Source organism: Acipenser ruthenus, chromosome 2 (assembly GCF_902713425.1).
Source record: "Acipenser ruthenus chromosome 2, fAciRut3.2 maternal haplotype, whole genome shotgun sequence".
In the NCBI taxonomy this organism is placed as follows: domain Eukaryota; kingdom Metazoa; phylum Chordata; class Actinopteri; order Acipenseriformes; family Acipenseridae; genus Acipenser; species Acipenser ruthenus.
This window is the reverse complement of record NC_081190.1, coordinates 68,168,863-68,188,501: the sequence shown is the minus strand read 5'-3', so window position 1 is coordinate 68,188,501 and position 19,639 is coordinate 68,168,863. Positions and strand designations below refer to the sequence as shown.

General features: G+C 37.5%; 1 protein-coding gene across 3 annotated transcripts in view; it reads left to right on the top strand.

Annotated features, from left to right (window-relative positions):
* The window catches only part of LOC117409242 (mineralocorticoid receptor), a 133,728-nt gene that overhangs the window by 88,333 nt on the left and 25,756 nt on the right, over positions 1 to 19,639 (top strand). For all 3 annotated transcript variants that reach the window (XM_034014948.3, XM_034014947.3, XM_034014950.3), the window contains 3 exons: positions 8,777 to 8,893; positions 15,074 to 15,391; positions 15,535 to 15,679. In XM_034014948.3, the coding sequence (XP_033870839.1) occupies positions 8,777 to 8,893; positions 15,074 to 15,391; positions 15,535 to 15,679 (580 nt within the window). The remainder of the gene's footprint in view (positions 1 to 8,776; positions 8,894 to 15,073; positions 15,392 to 15,534; positions 15,680 to 19,639) is intronic.

Genomic DNA, 19,639 nt, shown 5'->3' with positions numbered 1-19,639 from the left:
AACTCTGAGGGCACATTCAAGCAATGCAGTCCAAGACAGCACAACACATTTCATCTGTTTTTTATTATTTTTCAAATAGCATTCGTAAATCATATTTTTTCCATAACACTCAACATTGCTTTTATACAGAAAATGTGCTCTTCATAAACCATCACACAGTAATATGCTCTCTTATATTTCCTAAAGGAAAAAGTTTGGTCTCTGCATTGGAAAGGAAACTAGACAAATTCATAAATATTTACCTTTATACTGGTTTAATGAAAGCATATAATTTTGAATGCAATATGTGAAGTACTGTTGAATAGAAATATGAACGAGTTCTACATTATACTAAATCTACATTACACACCAAACTCTTCCTGTGTCATCAGCGTTTTTATTATCAGCCCCTTTTCCATTCATACATTCATAAACATGAATACAAACATCACATATAATACAGCTGTTCGGTTCCATACAACCGTGTGTGTGTGTTCTTGTGGCAAAGTGGTAACGATGTGCAGGTGAATGCAATGCAGAATAATCACACAGACAACGTTGGTACAGGTGCAAGGGTGTTTATTTAATTTAATAAATGTCCAGAGCCTTAAGGCAAACCTGCAAATAATAATAGTGCTGGAAGTGATACAGCGGCGTGTATCACTTCTATTTGTAATCCACGGGTTTGACCCGTAACCCCAAAAAGTCCCGTTCAGACACCCACACAAAACACAAACACATTCAAGTGCTAATGGTGCAAACAAAAGACCGTTCCTGTAGTGGAAAAAGGTGAGTGGTGAAGTCCGGGTTTCTCGCTGGCCTGCGGCTGCAGCTCCGGATCGTGCTCAGTAATCTTTAGTGAAACAACACACAAGACACACAGTGTTAAGACACAGACACGAAACACTCACGGTTTATTTTCACAAGACGGGCTCCTTCTCGGTTATTTAATTTAACCGTATGCAAAGGAACAGATCACTCAAGCCATGCCCCCTATTTATACCCTCGCCCATGACCCCGAGGTTAACGAGCGCATCCGCTCCTCCAATCCTCGGATGCCACGCCGCTTACCGTCCGGGTCACTGAGCTCGGGTGCCGTGGCTCCGCCCCCTTCCGAAATGACCGACTTCCATCTACCCTACGGAATAAATTGTCGTGCCATTTCATTAAGGGTACTCTGTTCCTCGTGTACCGTGCCCTCACAGGTCGAGAGGGAGATCTAACACCAAGTCTCATTCGCTCTCTGTCACAGTTCTACACAAGGTTTATCAGCTTGGCGGCACAGAAATAATTACGTTACTTGGATCCTGTATTTAACATGAAATGCTTCATCTCAGTTAACTTGTTAAAATGTATAAGTTCACAGAACAATGAAATACATACATTAGAAAATCCATAAGTTATAAACAGTTTACTTTAATATTATAGACACAAGTCGCGGGTCCAGTTTCGCTTGTTTCTCACACGAGTGTTAACGCTTCAACCAAATGTTGTCAGCACTGACAATGAAGGCTTAGGTTGGCAGGGGAAACCACGGTTCACCACGCATCAGCGACCCCTGTGGCACCTGTGGGTCTGCAGTGGAGCCACCAGATCTGTGTTGTCGTCCTGCACGATAGGTCTGGTGGCCTCGCTGGGGATCTGCAGTGCGAAAAATGACGGATTGGCAGGAGCACATTTTGGAGGATGCGTGTTCCAGCCGCCCGTTTCCCGAGTCGGAGGGGGGAATGCGAGTGGTGAGCCGAGGATACAGATAATAATTGGGCATACAAAATTGGGGAGAAAAACCAGGGTAAAAAATTGGCTACGACTAAAAAAAAAAAAAAAAGAAAGACTTGCAGTCACACTGTACACACTGTCAACTGTCAATTCCCAGCAAAGAGTAGCCACGAGCTTCCGACTTCAGGGTTTTCTTGCTCTTCCCAAATCTAACTCTCAGTTTTCTCCATTGGGCTTTACATTCTCTCCAGTCCTTTTCTATATTTTTCTGAATAATACACACCAATTCTGTTTCTATTATTTGGGAATATCAATATTCTTTAACTAAGTGAGGATTTATATAATATGTTTACAAACAGTGGGTGTTTACAGACTTCTATTAAAAACTATTTAGTAGTTTTTTGTGCAGATACTAACATGCTAAATTAAATGTAATAGTAAATTCATACAAACGTTTTGACGTGTTTTTTTTTTTTTTTTTAATTAATTTCTTATGCTAAGCAGTACTTTATTTTGGACCTGCTATGACGTTAAACACCGAGGTTAAATAAAAAATATAATGTCATCTTTACAAACTCCATCAACTTAAATTCAAATGTCTTTGGTTTTGACTACTTTAATGCAGTTTGGGTAATACAATTTACCATTTTATTACCTCAATGTAGACAGAAGAGTGAACTTTTTATTTTTTTTTATTGTAATTAAGCTGCCTACGTCATCGCTGTCAGCACACCAGGGGTATTCTGATGTGTTGATCCGCTTTATGATAGCTGGACAGAAAGTCACATACCAACATACCATTTACAGTGGCTCTCAAAAGTATTCACCCCCCTTGGACTCAACATGGAATCAATTATTTTCTGTTTTATATTTGTAATTCATTTAGAACAAGTTGTAGATTTTATTTTTCACTTTGACATTATGAACTTTTTTGTGTTGATCAGTGGCAAAAACTCCTAATTAAATCCATTTTGATTCCATGTTGTAACACAATAAAATGTGGAAAAGTCCAAGGGGGGTGAATACTTTTGTGAATACTTTTGAGAGCCACTGTACCATGACTGTGAACCCTTAGGGGTTTCTTGCCCTTTGATAAAATAGAAATAGGCAAACATTTAACGCAAAGTCATTTTCAGTGTAAAACTGAAGCTAAAAGTTTGAACGTATTTGAAAAATAAACATCTGCACTGATCAAATATTAGTTTGTCTGAGGGTGGGTTTACACCAGTCAATACTTGCTTGCAATAATTGCTCACAGGCAAATTGCTATTGAATTACCTAGTGTAATACAGTAAGCAAAGTTGCTTTCAGTCCTGCCGAGAGAGTGAGGGTGTGATTCGGGAGGAATATTTCCAGCAATTTTGCAGCCTTTGATGTCATTTTACTCATCAATCCAAGGTGGCGCGTCCAACGATAAGTGGAGCGTGGGAGGAGAGGCGTCTCTGATTTTATTATTTATTTTAAAGTTAATGATGTCTTTGGGACTGCAAACAATTAAAAAAAAAACATGCTAGGATATGCTATGTTGTTAACTTGCTGTTAGCCATAAGCAACATATTTATTGTCTATATTTTTTTTTATTATATAGTCATTGACATTTTAATGAGCTAAAACAAATATTTTAACCGTTTTTGTTGTTATACTGTTTATTTTGACTCATTGTGTTTGATAACGACATTGTAATGATATTGCAAACGTTACATGGATAATAGAAATAATACTTTAAACACCTTAGTTGATTAATTACTTTGCTAACTGCACATTTCAGTGTTGAGATAATCTATACCACCCACCCTAAGGCCTTTCAAGAAACGTATTTTGCTAAACGTATTCTTTTGTTTTTGATGGATATAATTTATTTTTAAAGGAGTAATGAAGTAATTCATTTTAATTGGCTGCCTGATGATTGTTTCCTCGGTGAAAAACGTTTATCTGTGGAATTAAAATGGACGTCATGTGAAAACCAAGAACTTTGTTTTCGCAACTCTGATTTTGACGTAATGGGCTATTCTGGAGTTGTGTGCGTTTTAAAGAGAAATGTTCCCATGGACCTCCTTATTAAACACATCCCATTGATAGTGACAGCGGCAATGCCGACCACCCTTAGAAACCATCAGGTCTGGTGTCGCTCTGGAAAGCAATTAAACAGGCCATAAAACGACTGTGTCACTTGAGTGGATAAAATATGAAAATTGTCATTCTAGTTTTTCTCATAGAATGATTTTACCTTCCTGGATGAAGCAGGGGCATCACTGAGAGCAGATGTAAATGTTTTTAGAGGTAGGCACTATTAGGCTTAAGCATTGTTTATAACCAGGGGTTAATTTGTGCCAAATCACACCGGATCCCAGATCCTGTACCTTTTTGTCTAACAGGCGACAATTAAACAGTATTCAGATGATGAACTGATGAAAAGTTTTTATTTTTGCAAAACAGAGCTCTCTATTACAACGGTTTGCTTTGTTATGAAAAAAACTTTGTTATGTCTAAATCACAAGATAATTCTGATCTCGATATTACCATTCAATTTTCTCGTGCTCACGAGATAGTTTATCCCAGGATCTCGAGAAAACGGAAGTGACTACTTCAATTATCAAGACCTGCACCGATTGTGCACTTTCATTTGCCAGCTACAGTGCCTGTCATTCAAAGCGCCTACTTTGAAATTAGCGGGTTAATTTCTTAATTAAACACTTAATGAATATTGTGCACAATACCCTGACTGACGGCTGAAGTCTCCGTGGCAGGACGAAGCGGGCCTGTCTGCCTTGCCTTCCAGTGACTCTGAGTCCAGCTGTGCTGAAGCAGGAGCTCAGACTGAGTAATAAATGCTAATTAGTTCTGTTCAACTATCTAATGTTTGTTCTGTGCATATTATTTTTTATTCTAATTATAAGATCTTATACCTTTTTGTTTACAAATGAACCCCTGCTTATTACTATCTCACCACTGCACCTTCCACATAAAACATCATATTTTGTCAGACAGGTGTTATAACTTGGTTATAACTGAACAGAGTTTTCAACATAAATCAGTTGACAGTATCCAAGCCGAATCCATACTGAATGTTTCAATAGAGCTATAGACAGCTTGAATGTACTTCCACTTGCTTCTCTTCTACAGTTTTAGCTCACAGCAGATAAACTACAGCCCAAGTTTTTAAAAATCTGTTTGCATCAGTTCAGAAGGGAGGGGTACTTTCCATTTTTGCTGCTAAACCTGGGAGATGACATTCCCGAAATGATTGTGTTCTGTGTGTGCTGTGTTAACTGAATAGCAACCGCCTGCTGTTTTTCGATTCCTGAGATATGCCATGGAGATAGGGGAAGATTTGCTAAACAGTACCCGTTCATCATGAACTGTAGTTTCAGTAACCTTGCATGGCTGTGTGTTAACAGATGCTTCAGGGGCAAATGTTTTGTGTATCTGTCATCTTTTTTGCCACCCAGATGATTGTTTTAAAAAAAAAATGTCTTTGTTCTGTGACTGCAGTGTGGAAGAATGCCCAGGAAGAATGCTTCTGTTTTTTTTAAAGGAGTATACTATTAGGGGATTTGTCATTCCAAGAACTATTTCATTTCAACTGAGTTCCAAGAAAGCAATCAAGGCAGACGAAATGAATATTTTTTTTATTGTGTTTTTAATAGCCTGCCAAATCCACTTTACACTGAAGAAATTCTGAAGGTAAAAATATCTCAGATTTTCATAAACAAAGAAACCTCTGCATTTTTAAGTACCTATTATACTTGAACCCACTTATGAATTATATATAGTGTTGTATCTATATTACTTAACACTTAGGGCCTCATTTACCAAAGGGCACTAAATGTAGCTGTAATGTGCACATTGAGTAGTGAGCCTAATGTGCACCATGAATCTAAATGTACTGATCCATTTACTAACAGAGTTAATACATGTATTGTGAGCAATAATTTAATGAGCACGATAATGTCCAAGACATACCCGTGACCACCCAGCAGTCCAGGCGTATCTTTTGGTCAGTGGCTTATTGTGAGAGGTGGAGGTGGCTTTCATTGACCCGAGAATGAGCGATCAACAGACGCAGCCTTCCACAGGGGGCAGGCAGAGGCAACGCAAACTAAAACTGCACACAGAGGAGTTAGAAATTCTAGTGGAGGAGGTTGTTTTAAATTATAATACCTTGTTTGGTCCAGTGTTTTATTTAACCACTCTATTATTTGTACCAATGTAATGAACTATAAAATAATAAAATAAAAAAATAAAACAAAAAAAAAATAATTCATTCATGTTTATTCATGCTTAATATAACCTGTTATTTACTTGTAATTTTCACTGCTCTATATAAAATACTTTAATGCAAGTAATGCCTCCATGATGCCAGACAGATTTCAGCCCAGAAAAATAAGTTTAAATAGTGCGTCTATCAGTGGTTAAAGCCTGGTTTCCCTCAAACTAATTATCACTCACTTTAAGGTGCACACTACGATTATTGCCCTTTAGTAAATACAGTATGACTGAAGCTCATCTCATTATTCAGAGCAGGGTGCCTCATTTAAATATATAATCATGCATTACCATACCAATCACATATTCATTCTGATTACCATAGGGTGGCACAATAAAATCAGCATGTGCCATAATATGCCCACTATTTTGCGCTATGATGAATAAAATTGCAACAGTAAATACGGAAACCATGAACGTGCACACTAACTGCAATTATGATGCACCATAATGTTTAGTGCCCTTTTGTATGAGGCCCATAGAGCATAGAGTTTATGAACAGCATCCTCCTTTAGTACTGAACAATTTTGAATGATGTCCTTTCATAGAAGTTTTAACACATTGAAACAAGGTCAAACAACCTGTCAATCAATCACCAGCACTTAGTCAAGAGAAAGTAATAGCTTCCTAACACAAGTGCTACTGTAGGGTAAAAAAAAAATAACACTGCAGAAATATCCTGTTTACGGGAATAATTAGCTTTAGAAACCAAGCCAAAGAAACATGATTTTCCTATTGTATAAAAACCACTCCCTTTGCAATAAGAAGAATAAGAGTAAAACTGTTAATGCAGCAATATAGGGAGGTCACAGTAAATGTTCAACCCCACGGTCTTAAAGGGTGCATTCCAAAAACTGAAAATGATTATGTGAAATTAGCTTGGTTTAATAAGTTTATTTTTACATACAATTACCCATTTATACAGTTGGGTTTTTACTGGAGCCATCTAGGTAAAGTACCTTGCTAAAGGGTACAGTAGCAGTGTCCCCCACCAGGGATTGAACCCACAACCTTCCGGTGAAGAGTCCAGAGCCCTAACCACTACTCCACACTGCTGCCCTAAATATTAATTGTCTAATTGCCTGTACTAGGAGATTTGTTAAAATTGTTCTTACCTAAAGTGACTATAAAGCTTTTGTTGTTTTATAATGTTCAACATTTAGACAAAAAAAAAAATTAAACCTAAACCTAAAACACCAAAATTCTTAAAAAAATGTTTTTTGTTTATAATGAATCCATTTTCAAAACATGATATCTCATCCTAATAGTTTTTGTTGCGTGTTTGTTAAAAATCAGTTCCAACGATATTGCAGCTGTATTAGTAAAAAGTGATGTATGTATATGCTGCACTGCCCTTTGAGTGCAGTACTATAACTTTGGGGTACTGATAGAAAGGTGCCTGTGAATTTGTTATTGGCATTGGTACCCCTGCACTGGTTGGAGGTTGTGGATTAGATCTACATGATCCACGCTCAACTATTCTCACCATGTTACTGAACTACAGTGTATGCAAACAGTGCAAGTTTGATGGAAGTACCCTCCCATTAATCTTGTTTTGTGACCACACAGTACCATAGGAGCTGAATGGAACGCAAGTAAAAATTTCAGACAGGGTCCTATTAAAACAGGAAGTGAAGTTGTGGTAGGAAAAAGGAATTTCACCTGAATCAAAGTAAAAATAGCTGCCTTTGTTGTTGTGTTGTGTTCTTATAGTTCAATATAAATTAGAAAATGTGTAGTACTACGGTATGGCCAACCTAAGTAAATGTGGGTTAAGCAAGTTAAAAACAAACACAGAAAGTTTGCTATCTGTGAATGTATGAGTGTTTCTGACAATAATTAACCAGATTCATGGGAATAGAAGCGTTACAATGAGAGGAGTTGTTTATCTACATTTACTTTACACAGAATACAGGGGAGCATCATGTTTCCTGTGTTGTCGTTGCTGGTTTTCAGAGGAAGAAAAATGGGCTTATGTAACGGTCATGTGACGCTGACAGAAATAGAGCGAGATCCGGTTGCTACTGCAGCTATCACTGCCAGGCAGCTACCAAATAGCCTGTGGCTTTAGTTTGTTATATTCATTTATTCTACCAGCAAAGTGTGTTGTTTTAAAGGAGGCACATTTCAGTCAGATAAGGGTTGTGGAAGCTTTGCATTGCTGGCTCTGGGTTCACTCAAAGTCATAAAATCATGTCGATCAGAGGGCTGCAAAGTTCTCATTTGTGGTGGAGTTTGCACAGCGTTGGCCCTGAGCATTGCAAGACATCCATAATGTAATGTAATTGACCTGAAATAAGAGATACTGCACTGTGATTGCACCATGTTTAGGATTGAAGGTGGGGAGAAGGGGGAGGGGGTTATCATCACAGCTACACTGTTCTTATATACATACCCAATGCAGCCACCATCAAATAAACATATACTTGCATATTTACCTTAAATACAGTATGTTACATAGTTCTAGGAAAAAGTACTTCTTATTAAAACAATTGCCTGTTAGAATTTGCAGAAAGGTGTTCTATAAATGTTATGTAGTGGCAGACCATTTGAAAAATACATATTATAATTAAAACACTGTCCATCCACCTCCTGCCGTACTAACCACAAACCTGTTAAGTACTATATGCCTATAGTAGAACAGGAGATGTGTTACCTATGTATTTTTCTCTGTATTTTGTGCAGCACAATTTTGTACAGTAAACAGATATATCTGTACAGCCTATAGTATATTCTAAATCTGAATTACTGATGTGGTGTAATGTATTTGCTTGTCAAGCTAACTTTTCTGTTCTTTTTGCTTTTGACCCAGGACAGCACAATTACCTGTGTGCAGGAAGAAACGACTGTATTATTGACAAGATTCGTCGGAAAAACTGCCCTGCTTGCCGGGTACGGAAGTGTCTCCAGGCTGGAATGAACTTAGGAGGTACTGTATGTGTACTTCTGTTTGCTTGAGTTGTGACAGGAACCTTTCTGCCCAGATAACAGTACACAGTTAAATTAGATCAAGCTGAATACAGTCGTAATATAGAGAGCATGATAGCAACCCCAACTGAGTACCCAGTAGCCTTGTGTGCTTGCTGTGCTCTGCTTTATGTGTATAGGACAAGGTCAGTTAAGGTCAGTTACCCCGGTGTAGTAACTTACAGTCAGCACTCGGATATCCGTTAACCAGATACAGTCATTTGCATTTTACCACCCTTGTATTAAGAATAAAATCAATCCCCATTATATAGATAACAAATTAATGCACTTACCCGTCACACGCGATGTCCGACTCTGTCACCAGTTTTCCGATACAAAGCCCATCTCTTCAATGTTACAATTTATTTCAATATCCGTCACAGCCTGTGTTTTTTTTTTTTTTTCATCTCTGCATGCCAAATCAGTCTGTTATTGTGTAGTTACACAGTGCTTCCTCCAGTTTCACCTGATGACAAAGCAAAGAGACAAGCTATGGTAATGTAACAGTTAATTAGTGTTGGGACGAACACAGGATTTTCATGTTCGGATATTCGCTCATAATTTTAATATCCGTTCCGATATACGTTCATTTTCAAAAAGTAATAAAAGGCATTATATTGCTCAGAACGGAGGCAGAGACCGTATAGCAGCAGGGGCAGGAGGCGTGGTTTACAGCAAGAGGTTACAGTAACACCTCAAAGTGGAAAATATCACAGGAGTAAAGAATACGATGTGTAGACCTTACTTTACCCCAGTGAATTAACTATAAAACAAAGGATGCCAAATAGCAGTTCAAGTTAAACGTTGTTTTTATTATTCCTGAAATAAATAGTACATAAAGTTGACACCGCATTTCAGAGGTCACTTTTATACAGAATTCTATGTTATATACGCAGGACATTTTAATAAAATGGTAAAACACAAATGTAAAAGACAACAGATCCCCCTTTCATCCCTATCCAATAATTTTGTTTATATTATAAAGTAGTTTTATGCATCTTACCTGTTGACACTCAGCCAAGAATTTGGACAAGTAAAACACATGCTCAAAAATCATGGTTTTAAGACCATGACATCTTTCCTGCTTTCACAAAACTTGCAACAATTGCAATTACGATACTTGTATCTTGAGTACCAGCAGAACAGGGTTTTAGCTGTCAGAACAGAATGCAGACCAGGAAACACTCTAGTTTACATGAGGATTATCTAAAACATGACAATTTCAATGGAAGCTCTTGAGAATTATTAAGACTTTGATTTGGAAAGAGCGCGAGTCATTTTTTGACTTGGGTGCTAAAAGGAAAATTGAAAGAACTTTTAAACAGCAAAATTGTAAATAGTTATGATGTTGACATGGTAAGCTTGTCTTTATGTCTATTTCTACTACCATTATTTATATTGTGTACTGTTTTGCATGTTAACTTGGTTAATCTGAAATAGTTACATTGGAAAATAATATAACTATGTTGATGCAATATGCAGATGTTCAGGTTGAAAACGCAGATTTTGAGATGGTATGCTTTTTACAAATGCACAATTCTAAAGGCTAGCACGAGCCCTGCCACATTTTATTGATTTTTTTACTTTCTTTTTTAATTCCTTGCCATTTCTATTTATTCACAGTAAACAGTAGCCATAGACACGTTTTCATAAAGTAATAACATGAGGTTCACTTGTGCCTTATTGTAGCTGAACAAAACCAAACAAAAACTGAAATTTTACTTTAAACACTTCAAATAAAACAAACGTGGAAATGGCGTAAAATGTCGCAACAAAAAATATATAATATATAACAAAGTCGCAACAAAAAATATATAATATGTACAATCTATATAAAAATCACTACACAACAGTTACAGCAAGTTGGGCACTGTTTAAGCGAGGCATTTGCCTTTTTTCTGTCATGAGATTCTCATTCGCACTAAAGCAGCACAACGCTTTTTTGACCCAGATAGCTTTCCATAGAGAGCACTATGCTTGCACGCGCATACTCTGGTTTGTTTACTTTTTGCTGTCTAAAACTTTTAAATAGAGGCTCAAGAGCTGCTATATTAATCTTGCATATCACACAGAGCTCTTTTTCATTTGCCATGTTTGAAACTGTAGCGCAGCTTTTGGCAAGGCGGTGAATAAGTGCAAGGTATTTTTGTACTTTCTACCAAATACAAACATCTGAATTTTCTGCATCTGCATTACCTTTAATGTTGTACGCAGTTCTGTGCATGGAGTAACTGTGGCAAAGTGGCTTGCAGAGTGCAGGTGATGCAGTTCACAACAATGACGGACAAACACAGGTCATGGTCCAAACAGGCATTTATTTAGCTCTTGGTCGGTTTGCAACCGTTAAATAATAATACTTAGCAATACACAACAATGTGTAGTTGCACAGGTAAAAACCATGGGGTTCAGTACAGAAACAATAAACAATAATGAAGCACACACAGCACAGACACGATCACTAAAACAAAGTGAGTGCTCTTCATGCAAGTGGTCAAACACATGTTAGGGTGAACAGTGGTAAAGTGCAGTCTGGGTTTAGTGCTGGCTTCAGTGCGACTTCTCCTGGGTATTTAGCCATCTAATAATGACAAACAATACTATTATTAAGACAGACAGAACAACACAAAACACTCATGGTTCTTTTTTACTCCTTCAGCGGTCCTTCCGTAACCATAACAAAGGAACTGTTTGCTTCGCCACATCCCCTTTTATACCATGAGTCATGCCACCTTTGATAGCGAGTGCAATTGTTTTTCCTCCAATCCCCGATTGCCACCTTGTCGACCGCTTGAGGCAATGACTTGTTGTATTATGGCTCCGCCCCTTTTCTAGATGGCCGACTTCCAACTTTTCCTGGAATGAATTGCCAACCGATCCAGTCCATGGCACACTGTTCCCTTTACACAGCGCCCTCACAGGTCGGGAGGGAGATTTATGATCAGGATTCACCCTGTCTCTCTGCCACAGTAACATTTTGATTTAATTTTGCTGTTGGGTCGTTAACGGGGAATTTTACATACTGCTACAATACGTACCGTAAATGTATATACTGTATTACAGTCTACGTGTCGTCTCTTGGCAAGTGATATTTTCAGAATCATATCGTTCTGAATTAAAATACTTCTTCTGTTGAAAATATAGTACTGTACCAACAAAACCAATACATTACATCTAAATGGAAGCCTACTTATTTTAAAACACAGTCGTGTCAGCTATGTATTTTGATATTGTATCTTTTTTGTGTTCCCTGAAAAAAGGGTTGGAACGGGCCAAAATGAAATAATCAAATATGCATCACACACGTTTACCCATCACTGAAGTAAAAAATGTATAGGGTCGGATATGTGAGTGCAGTCTGTAATTGTTTTTTTTCACAGGGATTGCCTCAGGGAAGGGGTAAACGTTAAGTTTATTAAATTTTGCATTCCCTGTATGATTTGAAATTCACTCTATATTTACTTGCCTGCTAAATAACACAAAGAACAATGAGGAAAACTAAATATGAAGTTAAATTAATAAAAGCAAGCCTTTAAGCTCTGTACAAGTATATAAAATTGAATAAAATGCTGTGATTTTTCCATTCACAGTCTGGGGGCTGCAGCAGATTGTCGCATTTGTCTCCAGGGTAACAGATTAGATTATGACATTTAATGCATGTCTGATTTCCTCTACATTTCAGCATGATCATGAGGAGTTGCATATTACAGTGTGTGGAGAAAAAAGCTTGAAGTTCTTAGAAGTGAGAATGCTAATATTAAATGTCAGCTTGAATGTAGCCTATGTGTTAATGTTGTGAGCTCTTAATGCAGTTTTTTTTAGATGTGTGGTTTATGCATGTTTGCCACAGAGGTTTTCTGCTTTATCTGATTAAACTGCCACCGTTTGTTTTGACCTTGAGTTAAATTAAATAAGAGAGACAAATGTGATTTGGAGTAGAAAGCAGACATTACGTTACACATGGACTCTCTGTGCTTAGAAGTCTAGTTTACCAGGGAGATTGGAATGATTTTTCAATAAAGACCAAACTAAGGCTTTACGTAATACCTTGCTGTACATGTTTTTAACTCAAAATGTGTTGGTAAAATTAGTTTGAAATGAGGGATTGCTCTGTTGCTGTCTCCCAGGATACCCTTGTAAAGGCCCTTACACACCAGACGTGACGCAAAGAGAGTCACGACAAAGCGACGTGAGAAAATCAATAAAACATGTGCTTTTCAAAAGCGCCCTTCAAACCAAAGGTGACATGACAAGCGACGTCGCCGTGACACAAATTCCAACACGAACCTGGTCCTATTTTTGTGAATTCATCGCGCAACAGCTCATGTGGTTTGAAATCAAGCCCTGTTTCACTTTCACTGAAAATGAAGAAGAAGATCATACTTGCAGTATCTAATTTCTCTGTCCTTTTTGACAAGAGTCAAAGTAATTATAAAAACACTGAAGCCAAAAACATAACATGGGAGTCGATTTCTAATGATCTGGGCGTGCCTGGTTTGTATAATTTCATACATGATTAAATGCATATCGCCTAATATATTGCCATTATCATCACGCCTATAATAATAATAATAATAAGCCATTTTCTATTGCGTTTGTTTGTTAGTAATCATACTTTCTGAAAGATCTGGCAAATTTCCAGCTGTCGCATCGTGTCTGTGATTGCTTCTGGTGTGCACAGTGTTTTTGCAGTGAATTTGTCGTGTCGCCCCAGTAAAAATCGCGTCGCGTCTGGTGTGTGAAGGATTTAATGTGATTAATGATCTCAATGGGTTTTCTCCAGGTATGGATAGATTTACAAGCAGAGTGCTGGCTCATACAGTGCTTTTTGAATCCAGTTAGTATTTTTTAAATGTTGGCAAGAATTGGGTACAATTATACATTGGTAATTTATTTCATGTAATAAAATTAATAAATTATGGTTTCATTTTGGTGTGTTCGTAAATAGTTCTTAGAATATTTAATTAATGTGTAAGCGTATATGAGTCATTTTAAAATAAAAGTTGAATATGATTAATATTTCTGGGCCCAAAGTCGGATAACCTTAGTAGAATTGTACCTATAACTTGCATTGCATTTTTATTTGGTGTGAAGGCTGCTTCTCTGGTCAGTCAAGTCAGCTGCTAAGCCTATTGTTTGGTTTACAGGTTATAATTCTAACCACATAGACTGCCATCTACCTGACAGCAATTAACTTCTTAGGGAGCAACAAAGTAGCCCACAAAATCTGGCCTCTGCTGGTCATTTGTTGCTGTGATGCTGTTAACAAGTGCATCCCGGCACACTCTTAGCGATGAGTTTTTTAAACATTAACCTTGTTCTATCAAGTCTCAATAGTTTTAATAGAGGTATAAAATGCACTTGAAAGCAGTTTTTTTTTTCAGTTTTCCCTCTTGACTTAATATATTGTTATGATGAAGTACTGTATGGGATCTTTCTATGAAACCTCCAGGACAGTATTCATAAGACCAAACTGACGACCTCCTTCCAGCTGTACTGAACAGTCTTTTCGTGACGCTGTTATCGATCTTTCTATTACAGAGCTCCTTGCTTGGTTTTAGTCTTGTTTGCACTCTTGTGTCTGTGGTGCCTCAGCATAGATGGACGAGATTGCCTTGCCAATCGAGAAAGCATGTGTGTCACCTAATATATCACAGAAGCAGGACTGTTTATTACTCAGCATTTCAGAGACTGACTGGGGACTTAATTATTTCATTTATATGCAAACAATAATGTGCTTGATTTATGCTGTTCAGAAACTGATTTGGTCAACTGCAGGTTTCTATAGAAAGTTTGCGTTTAGAAAGGGGTTCAACGCATAAATAATATATATATATATATATATATATAAAACTGTTTAATCAGTTTTTTGCACCTTGCCTTTGATAAATGCTTCCTTTAGCAATTCTGTTTTTAATCCATCATAAAAAAGTTTTTTTTCCCCACTATGATCTTTCAAAGTGTCATAATTACTTTTTGCTGGGTCTCCTCCATAATTAAGAAAACTGTTCCGTCATTGCAAGCTTGTTTAATATGGAATTATAATTTTATTGTCAATCTTCATTCACTGTTGAATGTGTGTTTCACGATAGACAGCATTGGCTTTGGTTTGAGTTTCAGTCTCTTATTTGATTTGTTCTTTCAGCACGGAAGTCAAAGAAGTTGGGGCAATTAAAAGGGGTAAGCGAAGAGCAGCCGCTACGGAGCCCAAAGGAAGGCCAGACATACTTGACTTCAGAGAAGGAGTTAAGCACCAGCACCATTCTCGTCCCTCATGTTCCCGGCATGACGCCATACCTTCCTCCATCCATCAGCAGTGTCCTGGAAATCATTGAACCAGAAGTTGTGTATGCAGGCTACGACAGCACCCAGCCTGACACAACAGACCACCTGCTCTCCAGTCTCAACCAGCTGGCCGGGAAGCAGATGATAAGAGTCGTCAAGTGGGCAAAAGTACTTCCAGGTGAGATTTTTTATTCTAACTACACAGCTGTATTGAATGTATTGCACTTTCAATGGGTTAAACTGCAGTTATTATTATTATTATTATTATTATTATTATTATTATTAATATTATTATTATTATTATTATTATTATTTCTTCAGGATTCAGAAGCTTGCCGATTGAGGACCAAGTCACCCTCATTCAGTACTCTTGGATGTGTCTTTCGTCATTCGGCCTCAGCTGGAGATCATATAAACATACCAGTGCTCAGATGTTGTATTTTGCACCTGACCTTGTCTTCAATGAGTAAGCTATCATTCATTGCATTACAGTTTCTCAACTTTTTGACTGAAATACAAATGCTAATGCTAACACAGACATGTCCAGGCTAACACAGACATGTCAACCCCTAAGGGTTCATACCAGTGAGACCCCTACTGAAAAGCCTTGGGATTGATGAAAAACCTTAAACCTGGATTTACACATAAGTATTGGAGGAGAACAACTCAATTATTTTAAGACCTTATTTATTTAATATTAGTAAAACAAAGACACCAGATTTAAAAAAAATATATATTCTTTTTACATTAAATGAAAACAACACTTCTTATCCTCTTACTGCTGTTGACAAATCACATAATCAGCACTAACAAATCACGCTACAACTAGATCAGCACTGACAAATCATGCTATAGCTAGATCAGCACTAACAAATCACGCTACAACTAGATCAGCACTGACAAATCACGCTATAGCTAGATCAGCACTAACAAATCACGCTACAACTAGATCAGCACTGACAAATCACGCTATAGCTAGAGCAGCACTAACAAATCACGCTACAACTAGATCAGCACTGACAAATCACACTATAGCTAGATCAGCACTGACAAATCACACTACAGCTAAATCAGCACTGACAAATCACGCTACAGCTAGATCAGCACTGACAAATCACACTACAGCTAGATCAGCACTGACAAATCACACTACACCTAGATCAGCACTGACAAATCACGCTACAACTAGATCAGCACTGACAAATCACACTATAACTAGATCAGCACTGACAAATCACGCTACAGCTAGATCAGCACTGACAAATCACACTATAACTAGATCAGCACTGACAAATCACACTACACCTAGATCAGCACTGACAAATCACACTACAACTAGATCAGCACTGACAAATCACACTACAGCTAAATCAGCACTGACAAATCATGCTATAGCTAGATCAGCACTGACAAATCACGCTACAGCTAGATCAGCATTGACAAATCACACTACAGCTAGATCAGCACTGACAAATCACACTACACCTAGATCAGCACTGACAAATCACACTACAACTAGATCAGCACTGACAAATCACACTACAGCTAAATCAGCACTGACAAATCACGCTACAGCTAGATCAGCACTGACAAATCACACTACACCTAGATCAGCACTGACAAATCACACTACAACTAGATCAGCACTGACAAATCACACTACACCTAGATCAGCACTGACAAATCACACTACAACTAGATCAGCACTGACAAATCACACTATAGCTAGATCAGCACTGACAAATCATGCTATAGCTAGATCAGCACTAACAAATCATGCTACAACTAGATCAGCACTGACAAATCACGCTACTCCTAGATCAGCACTGACAAATCAAACTATAGCTAAATCAGCACTAACAAATCACGCTACAACTAGATCAGCACTGACAAATCACGCTGCAGCTAGATCAGCACTAACAAATCACACTATAGCTAGATCAGCACTGACAAATGCTGATTGATTTAAAACAGACTGAAACCGAGTAGGCACCAAAATCTGTAAGAATCCATTGCACAGATGTGTGACCCTCAAAATTGTGAAAAACCCTGAGTTTCAAGGGTAAACCTTGAATGTCTGCTAACGGTTATATAACTTTTTTAGTGTGTGTATGCGTGTGTGTGTGTGTGTGTGTGTGTGTATGACCCACTTTATAGACATTGAGAGGTTTGCTGTTCTAGAACCTATTTCATTTTCTGTCTTACTTGCATTTGCTTGCATGTAATATAGTATAAATCCTTTCAATCAGCATTCTGGCTGCATCTGCTGTGTCAGTAAATTTTAACTACAGTACCGCTTTTTAAAAAGTCTACAAAACTGTCAAAAACTAAAGTTGGACAAGCATGAAATCCCAAAGACGCATGATCTGGTTATATCATGCTGCCAGCTTTAACACCATTTTAGCACTACCACAGTAGATTCAGCTGGAAGCAAAGTGTATATTAGCAAGACAAGGCCATTCGCTCCCGTTCATTTTTTTGCAGTCAGCTTTGAAAGGTAGACATACTGCATAACTGCATGGGACTGTTTGTGGTCTTTCTGCTGTGAGGACCAGGCTGCCGCAATTCATCACTCTAATTGTGATGCCTGGAAGGGTTTCACATCTCTTTTCTGGTATTCATTTACTGCCATAACCCTGTGTTTGGGAATGAAGCTATTTGAAATGCAGGCCAAACACACTCCCCCTAGATTCCTCCAGATCTGAAGAGGCTGAATCAGGTAGAAGATGCTTATTATCAGTTTAGGAATATACCAGCCTCTAAATGACCTTATGCCCTCCGATGCACATAAACTACTGTTCATTTGCACATAAACTACTATATTTATTTAGTAACTGCTTCCTCCGTAACAGTAAACTGCTGTTTATAGTCATGGGTCTTGTGGTACTGGAATTAATTCACATCTGTGTGCACAGGAATAGTGGCCAAGATGTTTGGACAGCTTCATGTTAAATTAAGGGAGATGTGGTCTCTCCCAAAATTTTGAAGTCACATTTATTTAGCTGGATTTATGAAGGGAAATAAAACAACAATATTTGACAGCACATTACATAAATAGAAGGCTGTGTTTTTTGTTTGGTTTGGCTGTGTTTATTCAGCATTGTTATGTGAATGATTGTAGAATATTTTAAAACAGTTTTAAACATATTTTAGTACTGTATATCCAGCACCGCCAACACTTTGTCATGTCATGTGACGTTTTGGTGTGCTGGTGATAGAGAGGCCTAATACTTTGAGATATAAGCTTCATACACCTATATTCAGTGATTCTGTAGGTCAAATTTGTACAACCCTGAAAAATTTTCTCGAGTAGTGAGTAATCAGAAGCAATGATGGACAATCATACAGAACACACATAATTGGATATTAAAGACAGGTAAGACATTAATATTGGGAAAAATTAGGTGTTATAAAGTACCCCTTTAAAATGTGTCTGTCTTTGTGGTACATACATTGTATCAGTACACTGCACTGGGAGGTAGTTAGAAATGTTTTAGAAAAGCACAAACAAAGCCAGTTTTATATGGCGTACATTATATATACTGTACTGAGACTTCATATTGAATTCCTAGCATATGTTGAACTGATGAACAGGATGATTAATATATGCCTTGCACATTTGTTTATAGACTGCCTCTTCTTTCTAATTAAGCTTGGCGCATTATTAACTTTTTGTTGTAAGGCTGCAAACACAAAGCTCTGGGACCAGCTGTTTACAGTAATAGAGTAACACGATTTTTCTCATTTCTGTTGATGTAATGATGTGGCCTGCAGTATCAGATGTGAGCTTGAGGGCTTTTAAGTCCAGCCATTGGCTTGTATATGACTAATTTATGGTTAAAGTTGTGAGGTTACGAAGCCAGGGGTCATACCTTTTTATTCCTCTGACTTCACAACATCTGTTGTCCAGATTTCCAGTGAGCTGTGCACTATTGTTGTCTTTTTTTTTTGTTCTGCACTGCAAGCTCAAGTTATGTAGCAAAATAGTTCAGTAATGTGGTGTTTCATGAGTCATGTCATGTTGTGTGCTGAGCTAATCAATCAAGAATGAGTAAGAGCAGAAACCCTGCATATGGGAAATAGTATGCAATTTGTTTCTTAGCAGAAAAAGTAGCTGTTTTATGTAATGTTGATAAATATAACTGATTGCTCATGTAGTCCTGTAATCAGCCCCTGTTAATATGTAGGCTTTTCATAATTGTAGTCATTAGAAAATGTGTATTACAAGGTAATAATGAGGACATAAGGTAACATATACTGTGTAACACAAAACAAAATGTGTCTGGAAATCACATATCATTCATTACATGTCTGTAGATGTTTAAAGTGGTATTGTAATTTAATGTTTCAAGTTGGTTCAGTCTCAATTGAAAATACATTACTTTAAATTATATCTGACACCACCAAGTAAATAGAGACATTTAAG